We start from the raw sequence: 18,481 nt of genomic DNA, 5'->3' as shown, positions 1-18,481 counted from the left end.
GATGGCAAGAATTGTGGCACACCTACAGGATGGAGTCATTAAAACATGTAAAGAGTATTGTAACATTTAAAAATTGGTAATTTATTGAGTACAAAAGCAGATTATAAAATCAGTATATGGTCCTAATTTTGTAAAAAGTTTTTAAAAGGAAATCCCTGAGAATATTTATGTCAATATTAATGTTGTTGTTAGAGATAAGATTATAGATTTTTTTTACTTTCTTCCTTACACTTTAATGTGCTTTCTAGATTTTATACTATAAGCACAACTTCTTTTATAGTCTAAAAGAAATAATTAAAATATATCCTATTTGGTGTAATTTTAAAAACCTCTCACACATTTCAAAATGCAAGTTTACAAAATGTCAATAACTTTTATTAACACAATGATATAAAATATTTTAGTGTGACATACATAATCCCCAGAGAAAAATTTCAATACATTTTAATGCACTTCATAAAATCTTAATTTACCAGATACTGTCTTACTTCCACTGACCCTTCAATACAAAAAGCTTACAATTTTTGTTTGCTAAAAAAAAAACTACAACATGAAGAAGGTTAGGGTTAGGTAGAAGATTGGGGTTAGGTAGTTCTGTTCTCTTCTCAGACATTGTAAAGAATGTCCAATAGTCCACTGTGAAAATCTCTGTATGCCAAACAATATGTTACATGGATTCTGTACATAATTATAACAGGATTATTAGAATTTCAGCCTGTTCAATATACTACACCACAGTCCAATGTCATGGGCAATCAGGGCTACTGCACACAGTGCTATCTGTAGCCAAACCAGAGTAACACTGGAGTTGACCCAGCTGGCCAGACCTGCTGTGAACAACAGCTACAACAGGCACTGGGCCAGGCTAATTCCAGAAAAACCTGGTTGTTTCTGGGAAGCATGCGTGATTTATAAACTTCTCCACCTTCAAGGTCCCAAAAACCCAACAATTCCATAATACACTCTTACTTAGTTATATAAAAATAATCTGCTTTTAGATTCATGCTTGACTTCAGTTTCTCAGAAGTATCCAAAAGATTTTACATTCTCTTTTATTTCGCTTCTGCATAATAGTAGATAACTCAGTTTAGTCAAGTATGAGTAAAATAACTAAAAATGGTTTGAATAAAATAATTGATAATTTTATAGGCACACGATTCAAAATGCAAAAGCCAGTGAGGAGTAACACCATCTCCAAAATCAACATGGGACAGTGGCTCCCTGCCCCTGCCCCCACAACTGTGTGGGATGCAAGGACAGCATGATGGTAGGGAAACAAGACCACCACCAGTGCTTCCAAATCTGTTGACTTGGGACAAAAATCATTCAGTATACTCCCATGAGAAGAAAGCTGTAATGTTATGAAAAGTAGCAATTTAACCAAACAGCGTAAGTTTCAAAGCAGGAAAGTGATTTGAAACTACATATTGGTTTATCTTTTTGAAACAAAGCCTCTAACTTGACAGTCCAAAATGGCACTTACTGAGTGTTTCCAACAAAATACGTAGACAACTGTCACATCTGTCTCAATAATGGAACTGGCAAAGAAGCAGCACCATGCTCAGCCACACTGTGGATCGGCAGGCTGAGGGTAGGCTCCATTTCCCGGTCTTGCTGAGTTTGGCTTTGCCCTGTACTCGAGGCCTCTAGGTCCTATCTAGAATAAATTCCACATATGATGAAACTGCCACTTGAGTTGGGAATAATTGAATTTTAGATACCAAGAACTGCATTTTTATCCTTAAGAAATGTAAACTTGCAGGACAGTAGAGAACAACTGTGGTATCTATGACTGCTCAAGAGCCCATACCAATCACTCTGTTCAAAAGCTGAATTTCAGGGCTGGGCACGTGGCTCAGTGGTAAGTGCTTGCCTGGCATGCATGAGGCTCTGGATTCAATCCCCAGAATCATGACAAAAATAAAATATAATTGATCAAGATTCTGCTTATTAAAAAAATGCTGGCTTTCATATTTCTATAAATGTACTTGACAGATACAAATATTTTGTTAGCTTATCCAGGATGTGCTTTCTAAAATGAGAGTTGAAGAACTGTTGAGATGGATCAGTAAAAGCACAGGAAGGAGAAACCCCCCAAGAACACTGGACCCCTTTCTTCCGGGATGGGGATACTGCAGCATGTCCTCGCCTCACAACTTCTCTGGCTCCCTCCCTGAGCTCTGCCGCATGATGCTCACATATTGTAGGCCACATAGATTGGGTCCAGCTGGTCGGCCAGGAAGCCATCCCTCAGGTGCATGCGCTGCTTCTCTCCCCGGGAGTTGATGGGGATCACACCTGGATCCACGATGACCACCACACCTACCACTAGGTAGTGCTCCTCCAACACCACATTGGTCACCAGTGCCACCAGATCCAGTGCATCCTGCTCCAGACCATCCAGCTCTACCACCACCACCAGCAGGTTGGTCCAGGTGAACACAGCACTGTGGAGGAGACGGGTGTCACATGGACCTGTACAGGGACTGGGATCCATGTGTTTGGGAAAGTGTGCCAAAAAAGTGAAAAAATTGGCACACATTTGTTAGATTTTGGCTGGACCTTGAGAGAGAGTGTCACTTCATTTAAAGCTGCTTAGAAAAAGGGAAAAGAACCAATGAAGGCAATGACACACACTCTGGTGCTATTTTCTAGAAACATGTCTAGAGGAAGAAGAATCCTCGGAAGCCAGGGCACTCTTGAAAGGTGGTGATCCTAGCATCTTCAGGGAACAAAAATAGTCTAAGATAGCAGTCTAGCTGTGTCAAAAGACCACAGTGACCACGCAATGTGTCCTGCCCTCATGACTGGCAGTACCTGGCAGTGCTTGCGATCACTGAAGGGCTGGGCAGACCATGCAGGGCCTGCCCTTGGCCTGGGCTCTTACCACTCTGCGATGCTCCTGTGAGCTCGGATCACAGATGTTTCAATGTCGATGGGGTGATACCGCATGCCTCTCAGCTCAAGCGTCTCATCCAGAGACCCCACAACATACAGCGCGTCGTGTCGCTCTATGAACACATGTGCACACATTCAGGGCAGGGCAGGCAGCCTATTACACCAGTGTCTATGTGCTTGGGGCACAGGGGGTACATGATACAAAACATGCAGAGAGAGTTGGTGGAGATACTGGCAACCCAGGTTGTCCTGTGCTGTGAGCAATCACCTCAGCAAAGGTACAGCAATGTGTAAGTATGTATTTTAAAATCATCTTTATCTCTGGAAATAGCAACCATAGGGACTCTGAAAGCTCTGAATTGGAAGGGCTGGTGTGAGAGCTGTGGCCTTCTGACACTGGGCACACCTCTGCATGGGTCAGGGGTGGGGGCCTGCTACTCCTGGCTGGTGAGCTGTGCACAGCACTGCCATACTAGTAAAGAGTGGGGAGACTGCGCTGCTGGGGGTGACCCTTCCAGCCTTCTCACCACATCCTTATAAAGGCCATGGTATAAGACAGTAAGGGGCAATCATAAAGGGAGAAAAAGTAATTCTCAGAGAAAACTGCTCTTGGAGCGTGTCCTTCACCTAAATGGAAACATACAGGATCAGAGCAAGCAGGGAGGATACAGGCAGGTACAGGGGACTATCATTTTGGGACACCTAACTGAACAAGCCAGGTTCCTGCAGCAGCAGCACAACCCCAGCCGGCAGTGTCGAGGCAAGCACTTCACTATGCCCCCTCACCTCCACTGGCGTCAGTGAGCTCTGTTCTTCGAAGGAAGCCAAGGTAGCCAGTTCTTGCCCAAACAGTCTGAGTGTCGCCAAAGCTCAAACGGGCACTGAAGTGGTCAGCATGAAGTGCCTCCTCACCATAGACTGTATAGTACCCAGTAGCGTTGTGGGGGCTGCTCACCCAGATCTAGTGGGGGCCAGGGGACAAGAATATGGGCATAGGATAAACCACCAAGTACAGATTCTATCCTGAGACATCTGTTGGCCACAGATAATCTCAGGAAAAAGTGCACCAACTGGGGGTGGCTGGAATTAATTTTAGCATCTTATTTTGGGAACTGTTACAACTACAGGCATCGAAAATAAACATAACAGTTCAAATAAACCTTTCCTTCTTTTGTCTTGGGAATATTTGTATGTCATCACTGATATTGTGTGGATAGATGACACTGTGTGTAGAAACGAACCCAGATTGCTCACATCAGTTCAATGCTGAGGGTAAAGAGACCTAGGGCCATGCTAGTGTCCACTGTGGGGACAGGTTACAGGAATGAGGGTCACTTCTGGGGTGAGAACACAGCTGCTCAGACTTGTGCTGAAACAGGGCAATGGCCTAATGGAGATGGCACCTGTGTATCATGCTGGCCACTCACACATGCACAGATGTAAGACCAGAGGAATGCACCCACAGCCCTCAGGTGCTGGCACTCTCTACACACGAGAGTGCTCAGAACCCAGCCAACACTCTACGCTTTCACTACCTCACAGCAGTACCTGAAGGGGAAGGGGCATTTGGCAAAGTTTCCTCCCTTGAGCAGCTGCCTTGAAGGTGGGTCCTCCAGACTCAGGCTTTCATCTCCTAAGGGTTATCCCCTGCCTTTGAAAACTAGATTCTGCAGGCCAGGAAGTAGGATGAGGCTGTGAGCCCCTCAGGTGTACTACACTTATGCCTGGGACAGGGACATCTTCCACCAGGATGCTATTTGCACACCTGGGAGGGCAAGCTCACACCCTTATCCTGTTTGGTTGAGCCAGGCAGGGAAGGATATGTACTACTCTCTGAAAGTCCCTAGGCTGGCCATCAAGGAGACCAAATAGTGCTGTTCACACTTGGAGTGAGGACAGCAACTGGACAGCATGCTCCTCAAGTCTTACTCCCAGAGACAGCCTGACTGGGGCCTTCTGATGCAGTCTGCACTCAACAAAGCCACACTGCCTACAATTACAGGTCCTGGGAGACCCCCTATGAGTGACAGGCTTTGACTTGCCCTTCCCTGTGCCTGATGGATCCTTATATGCCCCTCCTCATCACTGACAGGCTGTATCCTGCCCCTGCCAGTGAGGGACCTTGTCTACTTTGGATCATGGCAGATGTTTGGGCACAAGCACACTTGTAACCATGACTTTCCTCACAGTCATACATCCACAGCACCAGGGTCCTGCGCTGTCCCTGAGCCCCACGGTTCTCTTCCTAGCTTCTCCTAGGTCTCTGCCCGTCACTCAGCACTGGATCCACTCTGTATGAAGCAGCTGCTGGGTTCTGCTCACGGTAGCAGTTTTCCATGCTGCTGCTGCTGGTTTCTTACAGCTCTTCTGCCTCCCAATGACCTGAAAATTTGTGCCCTCTTTTGGTGGTGTGACTCGGGGAAAAGGCTGTTTGCCCCACCGCACCCTGAAATCCTACACAGGAGCTGGTCTGGAGCACAAGTACTTGGGTGAAAGCAGAACACAGTTTCTGATATTCTGCAAGACATAACTGATCGTCTAGGATTGAAAATTCTGAACCTGAGGCAGGAAGGGCAAAGTTGGCAAGGCTGGAGGGCTCTCATACCTCCCGAAGAGCCCACATATCGCCTTGGCTACCACTTACCTCACCCAGGTGGGAGTCTCCAAGGGGCCCTTTGGTCTCAGTGTGTGCAATGATGACCTTCACCCCAGGGAGGATCTGGAAGGAGGAGAACTGTTAAAGGTCCTTGTCAAAGAAAGCATGGCACCTCTCCCCTCCTGACTCAATGTGCCCCTCAGAAGCTAGCTGGCAGGACTGGCTGCCTGAGGGAGATCAGGAAGTTTTGATGTCACTTCAAATTTAACTTGGAATTTTATTTTATTTTATTTTGTCTTTTTGAGACAGGGTCTTGATACGAACGCAGTTCAGGCTGCCCTTGAGCTCACTTTGTAGCCCACGCTGGTCTGAACTCGCAATGATCCTCTTGCCTCAGCCTTTCGAGTGTTGGAATTACAGGCATGAGCCACCACGCCCAGCTCTTTACTTGGAAATTTAAAAAGATATATGAGGCATTAATAGAAATAAGTTGTGAATGTTAGCAAAATGACCCCAGTTCCTGACAATGGACCCTGACTTTGTCAGGAGAGGGCAGAAGTCTGGGTGAGGGCTTGTTTATCCTGGGCTTTCATTAAGGTAGAGGACTGTTGGGCCCACCTGCAGCCCTGGCCCTGCAGGAGGCCGGATGTAGGGTAGCTACAGAGACTCTCCTTCACTAAGAATCTGACTGTGGAGAAATGTTTCCCATGCTTGTACCCTACCCAGCCTCCCACACCTAGACCTGGTGGCCCATTCCTTGGCTCGGTCAGTTGCTGTGTTCTCAGTTACTTCATGTGTGAAACAGGAATGGTGACAGTGCAGGTCTCAGAAAGGTAGAAGCAGGGAAAAATTAACAGAAAGGAGCAGTCCATAGCTGGCACCAGGCCCTTCCTTGCTCTGCCATGTGTGGAGAGCTCTGTCTTCCAGCATGCTGCTGGAGCCTCTACCTTCTCCCTATGCAGCCTACCTGGACCCCAAAACTACAGCTCAAAAACAGAGCACAGATAGATCAGGCGCAGGCAAAATGAGAGGGAAAGAAAGTCCCCCAAGAGAGGCAAGTGAAACTGCACAGCAACCACATTCAGCAGGATAGGAACTGGCACAAGCAGTTCCCAAGGACAAAAGCACAGACAAAGAATCGCAAGACCGCAAGGAGCATGAAACCTAGCTTAGAAGAGGCTAGAAGCCTCAGTCTCCCACACATGGGCCGTCCTCTGCAGGATCTGATTCAGCTCCTGCTAGTCCACTGACAGCAACTTTAAAAGGGGGCTGGAGGCAAACTTTGCAAGACCTTGTCCTTGTTCATTCACTTGGCTTCAGCCATGTGGGCCTTGAGACTTCCATGCACTCTGCACAATAGTGCCCCAGAGCTACCCCATTGCCTGGCAGGGATCTCTGGGCTGGTCGCTGTATGGCTGGCCTCTCTGGGCACCATCCTGTCTCTGCAAAAGCACCTATGGCATAGCAGTGAGCACATGTTAACAAGTTCTGTCCCTTGCTTTTGGGGGTTGTGAAGGTACAGAAAGGGGTCCCCAGAGTGTCTTAGCCCTTGATGTGCAGTGGTTGCTGAGCTGGCCACTAGGGCTCCTGGGCATATTGGGCATAGGTCACCAGCCACTCTACCAGCCTGGCACCCTTTCTCATGCTGCCTAGTCATCCTTCCCTGATTCTAAGAATGCCCACTCTGCTCCTGTGCCTGTGCCTGCTGACTCCTGACAGCTCCTCAGTTTCTCCTCATGTAGTTTCAGTCTTCAGCCCAACAGTCACTGGGGGCCTCACCAGGCCAGGACCATCTTGGATAGCAGATCATCTCTCATCTACAGCCCTGGCAAAGCCTTTTCTTCCTTGCTGTCACTCTCATCCAAGGCATCAGTTTCCTCCAGTTCAGGGCCAGGGGCACACCTGTGCTTCTACAGATCAGCACAGAAGTTTTGGCCTACTCTGATTCTGACCTGGGTTGGTTTATGGTGGTCCCCTGCTCCCATGAGGTCACCATACTGAGGTCAAACTTAGTGAGGACGCCTGATCAGCAAAGTGCTCTGCAACCCAGAACACTTGATAACCCACCCTGTGGTTCTAGAAGTGCAGGTGAGAGGAGGCTTCTGCCCCAGGCCCTGACCATTCATGCCCACTCCGTGGGAGTTCCTTCTCTGTGTGTCTAGATTCTCCCTCCTGGCTTTGAGCTCAACCTGTGTTCAGAGACTTCACCTCAGACTTCGAGTATTGGCAAGGAAGGAGGAAGAAGCTTCAATAGCACCCCATCACACCTGCCCAGAGTCACTAGGCTCAAAAGGGAATGGAGCCCCAGAACCTCCTGTATCATGACTGAGAGAGAGGACAAATGTCCAGGGAGTACAAGACTCAAGTTCTACTACCTTTCCAGACTCCATCAGCGGCAGACTATGTGGAGAACCCCGTTCTACCAAACGTACCCTAAAAATTAATGAGGAAAAATTTCAGAATACAATTTTCTACACAGATAGTTAAATTCTAAAAACGAAAATCACAAGGTGATTGGAAAATGATTATCACTCTGAGGGTCAGTGTATGGGCAACAGCCAGAATGACAGCCTTTCATAAAAAAATTTACCAGGACCATTTTGAGCAGACTTTAGGTGGCACAGGGAACGCCACCAATGAGGAAGGTTCTGTGGCATGGACACCTAGGCATGCCCCCACCCACTGGGCAATTTGTTTCTCCGGGGCCCTTCTGGATGCAACCTGGCTGGGCCCTGGCAACATCTGAAGATCCAGAATTTGGACCCAAGTTTCCCAGATGGCAGGACCCTGAGTATGATGCACAGCCAAGCCAGAGCACACGATGGCCCTACAAGTTTCCTGCTGTGAAACTTATGGCAGAGGCTGAAATGCTATCAGGTGAGAAAGTTCTTGCTATTAGCTAGCTTTCCTGTTTCCTACTCATCCCTTTGAAAAGCAAACACCTAATGTTTAGTCACCCTTGTTGATTATGAGTGGAAAAGGATAGGGACATTCACTGCAGTTAAGAGGACACAAGAAAGAAGGTAGAGCACCAAGCTCCCTGTGCCTGAGGGAATCCATAATGTTATTTATCCTCACAGTGTCAATGACCTTGACCTAGCAAGCCATCCACAAATATCTGGAAACCTGAGGAAGGATGTCCTGCTAGCCATCCCCAACATCCATGGTCCTGGGAAGTCCCGACTTAGCCAGCTGTTTACTAATACCCAGTGTTGTGAAGAGTCCTGACCATGCCAGCCATCCCCTAAAACCAGGGTCCTAGAAAGCTCTGACCTGGCCAGCCATCCCTAACACAAGCATCCTGGAGGTACTGGAGGATACCAATCTGAGACACACCACTACTAAGTGTAGATAAGGCCATACAAACTGAAGAGGGATATTACCTGTCATGGCGCAGTGCCCTCATGTCCACATAGACAGTTGTGGGGTCCGGGCCAGCAGTGCCCTGGAAAGGGAGCAGAAGCACTTCCTCAGAGCCCTCACACCCCTTCTAGTTTCACAGCACAGATACAGGTAGCTCCTCCCAGGTTGAGGAGTGGGTTCATCTGGGACGGTAGTGCTACTCCCTGCAGCCACCTGCCCAAAGCTCAGGTCTGTGAGGTTGGGAGTCCCCAGGCAGGGTTTGATATTGTCCCTCTGAACACCCGCAGGGCTTGGTATCAAGTGAGTGTTCAATTACACTGAATGGTAACCAATCAAATCATTTTTATTTCCACTTTTACTGGTCTTACTGGGATGAAAAAACCACTGTAGCTTGGGACATTTCTACCAACCAGGACCTGCCTGTCACTCATTCTGCTGGGGAGTGAGCCTAGCAAAAATTCTCAGGGGAGAAAGAAGGCTGATTCTCATTTCATCTTCTAAATTTTCCATTTAACATTAGTCCTGGTTAAACGATAGGATGTGCCATTTTATTGGATATGGAACATCAAATGAAATGAACATTGATCAACAGTACTCCCTGAAGATCCCAGTAACATCACCTATATGCACCTTGGAATTAAAACAAAACTTTTAACATGAGCCCTTCCTTCCAAAGTAATGTTACAAACTGGTATTTTTGAAAATAGTTGTAATTTTTAAAAAAAAGAAAGAGAAAATAGTTTTGATTTTAAATCTGGTCACAAAAGAATTTTGTATTATGTCAAACGATGCCCACTATGAACAAAGTAAGACAATAAAAGAAACATGTATTTGTCTGAAACTCACAAGGTCACATGAACTTACAGGGCAGGGGCTGGGTTATGTATAGAAAGGCACCAACAAGCTTGAGGGTGAGGTCAAGGTCATACCTGCTCAGCCAGCTTTCCCAGCCTGTTGGGCTGACAGAGGCCAAGGAAGCCAGCAGAGGGAGACAGGGAGGAGACAGCCATAGGAAACACAAACAGAAGGCCACGAGCCCCGTGAGAAATGAACAGAAAAAGAGAGCAAAAGACATCACTATATAACAGTAACCACTGACATCCTATGAAGAGCTGTGCAGTCACAGATGGCACCCATGTGCCAACAAACACCAGACACCCTCCTGTATCTAGCAAGGAGGACACTGGTTTCAGATTCAGGGCAAGAGCTCAACTCTCAGACTTTATCTAGCCTGTGTCCCAACCACAGGACGGAACACAGATGAAACCCACTCAACCTCCTCAGGCTCAGGGCAGTCAAGAGGCTTTCAGTGGGTGAGAGGACATCAGTGAAAGAAGATGCTATTGTGACAAATGTGGCCTCTGCTTGGAGTCACGCCTTCCACATACTGCCAGGTGAGGACTGGCATGTGCTGGGCAGATGCTATGGAAACACAGGCAGGGCCATGGTTCATCGGGGACAAGAGGGATCTTTCCTCTTGCTATTCTCCATGATATGTCAAGGAAGGCACCCAATATGTAGATATCAGATAAGCTGTCTGGTTTTAGGAAGTTTTCAGAAAGACGTGAAATAGATGGCTGGGGATTTAGCTCAGCTGCATAAGCAACTACCTGGCAAGCACAAGGTCATAAGTTTGATCCCCAGAACCAAAAAAAAAAAAAAAAAGAAAAAGAAAAAAAGAAGTGAAATAGGACATAGAAATACAAAATCTGGAACACTGAGGTAGGAGACCCACAATGAGCATGCCAGGCCCTCAAATTTCCTATTTCCTTTGTGTCTTATTACAGGTTTAAAAAATGCATGAGTCAACCCAAATGATCACATTTATTAGTGAACCAATTTAAAATTGTTCAATGTCTTAAATCAGTAAGTTCAATCTTATTTTTTAAAAATTAACTGTATATTATGACCAACTTAAAGATTCTTCCAAGTAGAACACACACTGTTTTGTTTTTCTGTTTGTTTGCAAATAAGCCTTTCTTAATCAAAAGAATATAGCTCTCAAGGCTAAACAAAACATCAAATGCTCAAAGATGGAAAAATGGACCAGGCAGGTACAAAGCTGCACAGAGTCATGAGAGGAACTGCTGGTCCCTGGTTGTGCTAGCAGGAGGTACTGTCAACCTGGGTGCATCACCTTACCTGGAGGCAGATGGCCACATTGACCCTGCATCCAAAGGTGGTGCTCACAGCACGCGCAGGGAGGCCCAGGTCCTTGAACAGCTTGGAGAAGGACTGCGTCAATGCGATCCGGGGCCGCTCTTCAGCCACCACCATGCATGTGCGCACGCATGACAAGTTCACACCCTTCATCTGCAGCAGGGCAGGAGTTGGCCGAGGCCTTGAGCACTGACTATCTAGGAAATTTCTGTGTGGGACCCACATGGGGCTTGGCCCAAGGTCTGAGTGCAAAGGCAATGCACAAGCCTGTGTCATCCCCTTGTTTCGGGCTGGGAAACTAAACATGGGAGCAAGAGCTACACCCTCTGACCCACATCCCACCATCCCATGTGGCACACACCCTCTGACCCACATGCCACCATCCTATGTGGCACACACACTCTGACCCACATGCCACCATCCTATGTGGCACACACCCTCCTTCTGGGTGTGTAAAAGGCAGATGACCCCCAGGGCTACAAGGAGTTGTCATGGGAGGGGGCCTAGACAACAGCTCGGAGTCACCATGACCCACAGCGTCCGGCTAACACTTACCCTGAGGGCACCCGTCTGGGAGCCCAGACCTTTGGTGCACATCTCCATCACTGAGTAGGAACAGAAGGTAACTCGGGCCTTGTACTGGCTCACGGCAGACAGCCACAGGGACACATTGCTCTCCAGCTCCAGTGGGGGCACCAGCACCGACTGGTGTCCCGAGTAGACACTGTGGGGCAGAGAACAGCTGGGAAGGGGGCATAGGACACTGCTCTTTCCTTCCTTTTGGACACCTTTTCTTGTACAAATCTGCTCTCACACCAGCAGAGTTTTAGTAGAATACATGCTGTGGGCGGGTAACATGCAGGTCCTGCTGCCCCTCCATGTACCACAGAAGGTCAGGGACACCTACAAAGCTTCCTACTATGGGAGGCATTACCGTCTTCTATCATGTGAAGGACTCAAGTAGACTCTTACCAATGCTAAGAACAGGTGCTGTTTGGAGTTAATAAAAAGTGCCCTTACTACTTATTCAATCTCAGCCCCCATCCAACTCACTTTATCTCCTGGCAAACCCACTCTCAAATCTCTTCAGCTTCCAGGACATTCCATGGAGTCATCTTAGAAGGTGAAGTTCTGACAACCACGTGAGTGTCTGCAAACCACTCACCTGCACAAACACCACAGGGCAAAGCCGAGGCCACAATAGGGGTCCAGGCAGATGGCGATCTGCCGTGAGGGGTACAGCTCACACTGCAGCTTTATAGAGCGGCACAAGGCACTTGTGGCCGAATGCGACATCTGGAAGATACAGGGAAGGATGGCATGTCCCTGTACTCAGCAGCCAGATGGGCATGCAGTTTCATACTGCCAAGCTTCACATTACTTCCCTCAAAGACAGCTAGCTCACATCTCAAAATAACCTAAATAAAAGCCTCAAGTTTATCCTTCTTTATGACTGTGTAATACTCTATTGTAAAAAAATACCACATCTTTTTTATCCATTCCACAGTTGATGGGTATTTGGGTTGTTTCCAAGATCTGGTTATTACAAATTATGAGGCTATAGGGGCTGGGGGTTTAGCTCAGCGGCATAAGCGCCAGCCTTGCAAGCAGGCAGCCGTGAGTTCGATCCCTGGTACCGATAAAAACGAAAAAGACCAAAAAAAAACAAAAAACAAAAAAAAAACCAAATTATGAGGCTATAAACATGTATTACTATGGTATGATATTTTCAATTCTTCTGGGAAAATATCCAGAAGGGGGAAAGCTGGATTGAATGGAACTTTCTCTTTTTTTTTTTCCAAATCCTGAGTGGAACTATCAGTCCTAGTTTTTTGAGGAATCTTCACACTGAATTCCACAGTGACTGTACTAGTCTATACTTCCATCAACACTGGAGAAGGTTCCCTTTTTCTCTGAAGCCCTGCCAGCATTTGTTATTGGCTGAGTTACTGATGACAGCCCATCTTTCTGGAGACCATACTCATAAGTGAAACAAATCAGACTCACATGTGTAAATATCGTACTGGCTCCCTAATGTAAAAAACTGAAAGAGTAAATAAGATCCAAAATGTACAATAGATATTGTGAAAGTGAAAGGGAAAAAAAGAACAACTGAGATGAGTGAAAGGAGAAAAGAGAAAAACTATATATGTCTGTTTATACATTCATAATATGTGTGTATATATACGATAGATAATTATACTACTAATCTGTTAGTTTGATCATTTTTTCACACCTACATCTTGTAATCTGAAAAACTAATTTGAAGATAACAATATGTGATATAGTAACCAGTGTTAATCTATTATTCTGTTTTGAAATTCGTATTATCGTTTTTGTTCTTTTTTTGCTTATAAAATTAAAAAAATAACATGGATAAACACTCAGGAAACGGCACATGGAAATCCGTGAGACAAACGAATTTTAATTGCACTCTTAGCTCCTAGTAAGGAAGCAGACTTCTCAAAGCCACCTGCTCTGGGGGTCCTGCACAGCCACCTCTCAGCAAGTTCACAGCAGTGGTGGAACTCATGACACACACGCTGCAGCAGGCTGCTCCTTATCACTGAAGCTCTAAAAAGGTTCAGCATCAGTGATTCAGACATTACCATAAAACATCAAAATATGCATTGTTCTCAGGCTAGTCTAATTGGGGGGTTCATTAAGAAACAATAGTGTTTCATCACCTGCTGAATGGATAAAGAAGATGTGGTTTTTTATACAATGGAGTACCACTCTGCCATAATGAACGATAAGCTTGAGACGTTTCTAGGTAAATGGATGCACCTTGGGACCTTACTGTTAAATGAAATACATTGGACACATGTAAATATCACATTGTCTCTCCTGTGTAGAAAAACTGAAAGGACCAAAATGTATAATAGATACTGTGAAATAGAAGAAAATATCCAAATAGGAAGGGGAACTAGCAAGGGAGGATGGGAGAAGGAGAGGAAAAAAATGATGAGAAGAAGAAAAAAGCGTAAGCAGTTTTTTAAGTAGGGAAGCAAGGAGGGGTTGAAGGGAGAGTAGGGAAATGGGAGGGAAAAAAGAATGAAGTTATATTATGTACAGGTACAAATTCTCTATAATGAATGTAGTAATTATGTATACCTAAAATATACCAAAAGCATAATTTTAAAGAAACAATACTATCGCTCTGGCTTTAGACAGGAAGGCGCTACCACCAATGCTGCTCCCCACCCTCCTGCCCATTCCTCCATGTGCAGGGCTCAGGCCATCGGTGCTCCCTTGGGACCCACCTTCACTCCTGCTAATATCCCAGTAGTTGACACACTAAAGTCCAAGTATGCAAGCACGTCTGGGGAAGGCGGTCTGAAAATGCTCGTTGCCTTCTTTTTTGGTATGTCATCTGTTAAACAGGAGACACCAGGGACATTAGCCACTCTGTACGGAGGGTGGCTGGGGAGCTGGAGTGAGCTCACATTGGCCACGCTGTGAGATGGCAGGCTGCATGTGCACTGAGCAGTTCACTCTCATCTTCACAGACTTGTCATCTGACCTAGCCCCACTAGGACTGCTGAGCATGTGGGGACAAAGACAGTGGGGGAGAGTGGCATGGAGGAGCAGCCAGGCCATAAAATTGCAAGAAGCTACTTGGTTTTTTAAGTAAGAAAATGGTCAGAGGATGAGGACCTGCCATAGTCACTTGAGCCCACAACTTCCACAATAGCAGGAGCAGCACAGAAGTCCCAGCTCAGTGGCTTCATCAGGTTCTCTCAACCCTGTGAGGCACACATTGCTGCTGTCCCCATGTACAACCAGATGCAGGTCATCAAAGGCTGAAGCAAGCTCTGGAGGTTGCAGGGCTATAGCCAGGCAGTCTGTGCTGAGCCTGGCCCTCCGCTGACTCCAGCTACCCCAGTACCAGCTCCCTGGGCCAACCCAGGACCAGGAAAGCAGCACAGACCAAACAAGTTCTGACTTCCACCAATGTAGCACCTGGAGCACAAACGGCGTAAGAGGATGGATGGGGTCCTGTCTTCCTGACAGCTACACTCTGCCAGTCATGGGCAATGCTGGTAGGTGCTGCTGGGTAATACCTCTCCCTAGATGGGCAGGTCTATGCCCAGCCCTAGGGTGAGACACTCACTAAGCTGACCCAACTGCCTAGGCAAAGAGGTTTCAGCCTCTTCCCTGTCTACCCTAGGGCATCTCAGGAGCATGGCATCACTAAGGGTACAAGGAGCAAGTGTGTCACCAAGGGATTGGCAGAATGCTTCAGATAACTTCCAGCCTGCTGTGCAGGCAGGGCAAAGGAGAGGGGTAAGGCACTGGTCCCTACCCTTCAGGGTGCTGAAAGGAGAGGAGTTCACCACCGATGAGGACCTTGACACACAAGAAACAGCAGCGCCTAGTATCTCATGCATTGTGTCCACCCTAGCAGGCAGATCCAAGGATCCATTTAGCAGTCTTCTCACCATTCAATGAAGCTGAAATATTCACTTTAACATTTACACGCTACAAAAAAGAAAGAAAAGGGGTCTGTCCTACAGGGCAGCTCTGAGGACACATACCCGTGTCAAGAATGGTCGGCCAGGTCCTGATGTCCACAGCAGCAGCTGCCTCTTTAGACTTGAGCAACCGTGTGATGGCCTGTGTGGTGAGGACACATGCAGACTTGCTGACCTGCACCCACAGGAAAGGAGAGCCAGATTAGCTTTGCCCTTTCCCTATACCCCTGACAGAGATAGGGACTCACCCATGGTCCGTGGCCTCCCACCCAAGACCTCAGTTGGTAGCTGGGAGAATGCACACCTCCACGATCATCTTAACGGTGGGCAGTGTGGTGCCGAGGTTCTGGGGGTGAGGGGGTCGCACTGTGACAGGTACACAGCCGCAGTACAGGCAGCCATAGAAGGCAGCGATGAGATCCACCCCTGGGGAGATGCAGCAGATGGTCATCACAGGGCCCAGCATGTGGGTACCCACGTCCAGGTTCGGTGAGGTCCAGAGAGATCAGTCAAGGTTAAGCACGATTTTCTTGTGATACAGCTATACTGGTCAGCTGCATATCCAGGAGGCCTAGTGTAGGGATAGCCATGGGGTGGGGTCTGAGGATATGCATGGGCTCCATGTACTGCCCTGCACAGCAAGAGGGAGACCCATGACTGAGGCTGAGTGGATCCATGTATACACAGAGCCCTGGAGAAGCTAGGCACTGTAAGGGGCTGGGTGGATCTGCACAGACTTAGAGAACCTGTGAGACCAGCTGTTTGCAGTGGAGTGTCTCATGCCACCACAGCAGAGGTGCTGTGCCTCCAGACACCCCAACAGGCTGGGAGAACCCTTGGGACATTGAGGGCTGGTACTGGCCCAACTTCTCCTGCTCCCTTCCCCTAGCAGGCCAGAAGTGACCACCCACACTCTTCTGGCTTTTCTATAGTTGAGGATCCTCCATAATTAAAACTTGGGAGAAAGTCATGTCATGCTTAAAACCTGTTTTCCAGAGTCAGTCTGATGGGAGAACACATTTCCCTTGCTCTTCCCACTGGTTCCCTCCAGCACCAAAGCCCTCCAGCTGCAGTGGGATTAGATGAACCCATATATACCACCCTCACACATCAGCTCAAGGCTAGTTTGAACATTCATATAAAAAGTGGGCCACGAGAGACATTTGCACCTGTTGTTCCAATCCTGGAGATTTCACCAGGTTTTCATTCTGATGTCCAGGTGGCTCCCTCTGGCAAGGCAGCTTGGCAGTGTATAGCACGAACACAAAGCACTCTGCCCAAAGGCTCAACCAAGGAGCCAGGAACCCTTTCCTGGAGCCCAAGGAACTGAGGTCATACCACGAGTACCTGTCCTCTTGCCCTGGTACCCCAACAAATGTGGTGAAAACTCAAGTTCCCACATCCTGCCTCTCAAGCTAGGTCACTCCTCTCTCAGGATTAGTCCTCATCAACACACATCACATGTGCTGCGCATGTCTGCACGTAGTTACCTCATTTTTTGATTCAAGTTTTGGGGCTAAGGATGTACCTTAGCAGCAGTGTTTGCCTAGCATGTTTAGGGCCCAGCACTGAAAAACAACTTTTTGTATAAACAGCATCAAACCAAAAAGCAAAGAACAGTATCAGGCCCTAAAGGTACCATTCTGAGTCTCAGTGATCAAGATCACACAGATGATCCCTCAAGGTGGGTCAATTTAGAGTTTTCAACTTTACAATAATGCAAAAGCAAGACATGTTCAGAAGAAACTGTATTTTGAATTCTGAGCTTTTCCCAGGCGAGTGATGTTTGGTATGATCTTTCCTCTTGATGTGAGGCAGCAGCAGTGGGGACAGCTCAGCAGAGCAGCCGTGCCGCAGTGTGTTGCGCTGCCACAAGAGTCAAGTCCATCTGATACATTTTCAATTTCTGATATTTTCATTTTATGTTAGGTTTATTGGACATGCTCCCATCATAGTCAAGGAGCCCTTTCTTCTGATGCTCTTGCTTTGTTGAAGTATTTAAGGCAACCCCTTCACATCCTGTTATTGGAACTAGGCCCTTCCCTATGAGGGTGTTTAGACATGGCATCCCCAGCTCTGGGTGGGAAACGCTCCTGTCCTCCTAAGATCAGGCTCAGCTGGCTCTGCTTGGCCACATTAAGGCTTCTTGGAGGCTCTGTCCCTCTCAAGGTCACCCTACAGTGTTACAGTGTGGGGCTTTACAATGCCCCAGATATTCCCTTGGCACTTGGGTCCCCTGTGCAGAGGATGAGCTACCCTCACCCCTTGAGAAAGCAACCCCATGGACAGAAAAGAACAAGAGGACTGTAAGACTGGTGGGGACTCTGGTGTCCAAGTTAGGATGTGGCTGATATCAAGAAATACACCAAACTGCCTCTACCTGAGGGAGCTTGGAGACTCAACAAGTTACATCTGTGCCTTACAGCAGCCCCAAGGGAAGGACTCCATTATGCAGGAGATGCCAAGTGAGCTGCAGCACCCAACAGATAAAATGAGAAAGAATGGCCCCTGCTGAACCACAAGTGACTCAAAAGATAAAGCAAAGATGTCAGAAGTGAGCAAAAACACACACAAAGGAAACCAAGACAAAAAACAGTAGAGACCTAGAGTAGATCCAGAAGTGAACCCAGAGCTCCAGAGACAGAGAGGACAAGGGCAGTGCTGGAGCAGAGCACCAGACAGTGAAGGTGAGTGTCAAGGGTTCAGAGGTGAGGAAATTAGAAAAGAACACACACGGGCACATGCTAGCAGCAGTTCTGACCCATAAGGGGAAAAACAAACTGGCGAGTTTCCAGCAACACAACACATGCTCACAGGAGTGAGACTATATTATCACCCAGACAAGCACCGACACACATATCACCCACAATGTGACACACAAGTGACATAGAGAAACACACCAGTATGCATCACAGGTGCCACATCAGGGAAAAGAAAGCTACTAAACATTAGCTGAGCTGCCAGCACACAAACCCAAGACCCAGTGGGC

The 18,481-nt window shown here is 47.3% G+C and overlaps 1 protein-coding gene across 7 annotated transcripts in view; it reads right to left on the bottom strand.

Moving 5' to 3' along the window:
* Positions 1 to 347: 347 nt before the first annotated feature.
* The window catches only part of Dip2a (disco interacting protein 2 homolog A), a 120,615-nt gene continuing 102,481 nt past the window's right edge, over positions 348 to 18,481 (bottom strand). For 5 of the 7 annotated variants that reach the window (XM_063224698.1, XM_063224701.1, XM_063224697.1 and 2 more), the window contains 13 exons: positions 15,797 to 15,918; positions 15,556 to 15,667; positions 14,281 to 14,390; positions 12,183 to 12,313; positions 11,573 to 11,741; positions 11,000 to 11,170; positions 9,787 to 9,816; positions 8,878 to 8,939; positions 7,870 to 7,927; positions 5,543 to 5,617; positions 3,685 to 3,859; positions 2,888 to 3,011; positions 348 to 2,447 (listed from right to left, as the gene is read on the bottom strand). In XM_063224698.1, coding sequence (XP_063080768.1) covers positions 2,195 to 2,447; positions 2,888 to 3,011; positions 3,685 to 3,859; positions 5,543 to 5,617; positions 7,870 to 7,927; positions 8,878 to 8,939; positions 9,787 to 9,816; positions 11,000 to 11,170; positions 11,573 to 11,741; positions 12,183 to 12,313; positions 14,281 to 14,390; positions 15,556 to 15,667; positions 15,797 to 15,918 — 1,592 coding nt within the window. In that variant the 3' untranslated portion in view covers positions 348 to 2,194. The remainder of the gene's footprint in view (positions 2,448 to 2,887; positions 3,012 to 3,684; positions 3,860 to 5,542; positions 5,618 to 7,869; positions 7,928 to 8,877; positions 8,940 to 9,786; positions 9,817 to 10,999; positions 11,171 to 11,572; positions 11,742 to 12,182; positions 12,314 to 14,280; positions 14,391 to 15,555; positions 15,668 to 15,796; positions 15,919 to 18,481) is intronic. The other 2 variants (XM_063224699.1, XM_063224700.1) reach the window with 1 other exon arrangement.

Source organism: Cavia porcellus, unplaced genomic scaffold, assembly GCF_034190915.1.
Source record: "Cavia porcellus strain 051 isolate PalLab524CR breed Dunkin Hartley unplaced genomic scaffold, mCavPor4.1 scaffold_15, whole genome shotgun sequence".
NCBI classification, from domain to species: Eukaryota; Metazoa; Chordata; class Mammalia; order Rodentia; family Caviidae; genus Cavia; species Cavia porcellus.
Note: the sequence above shows the minus strand (reverse complement) of the source record. Positions and strands in the feature narration are given on the sequence as shown.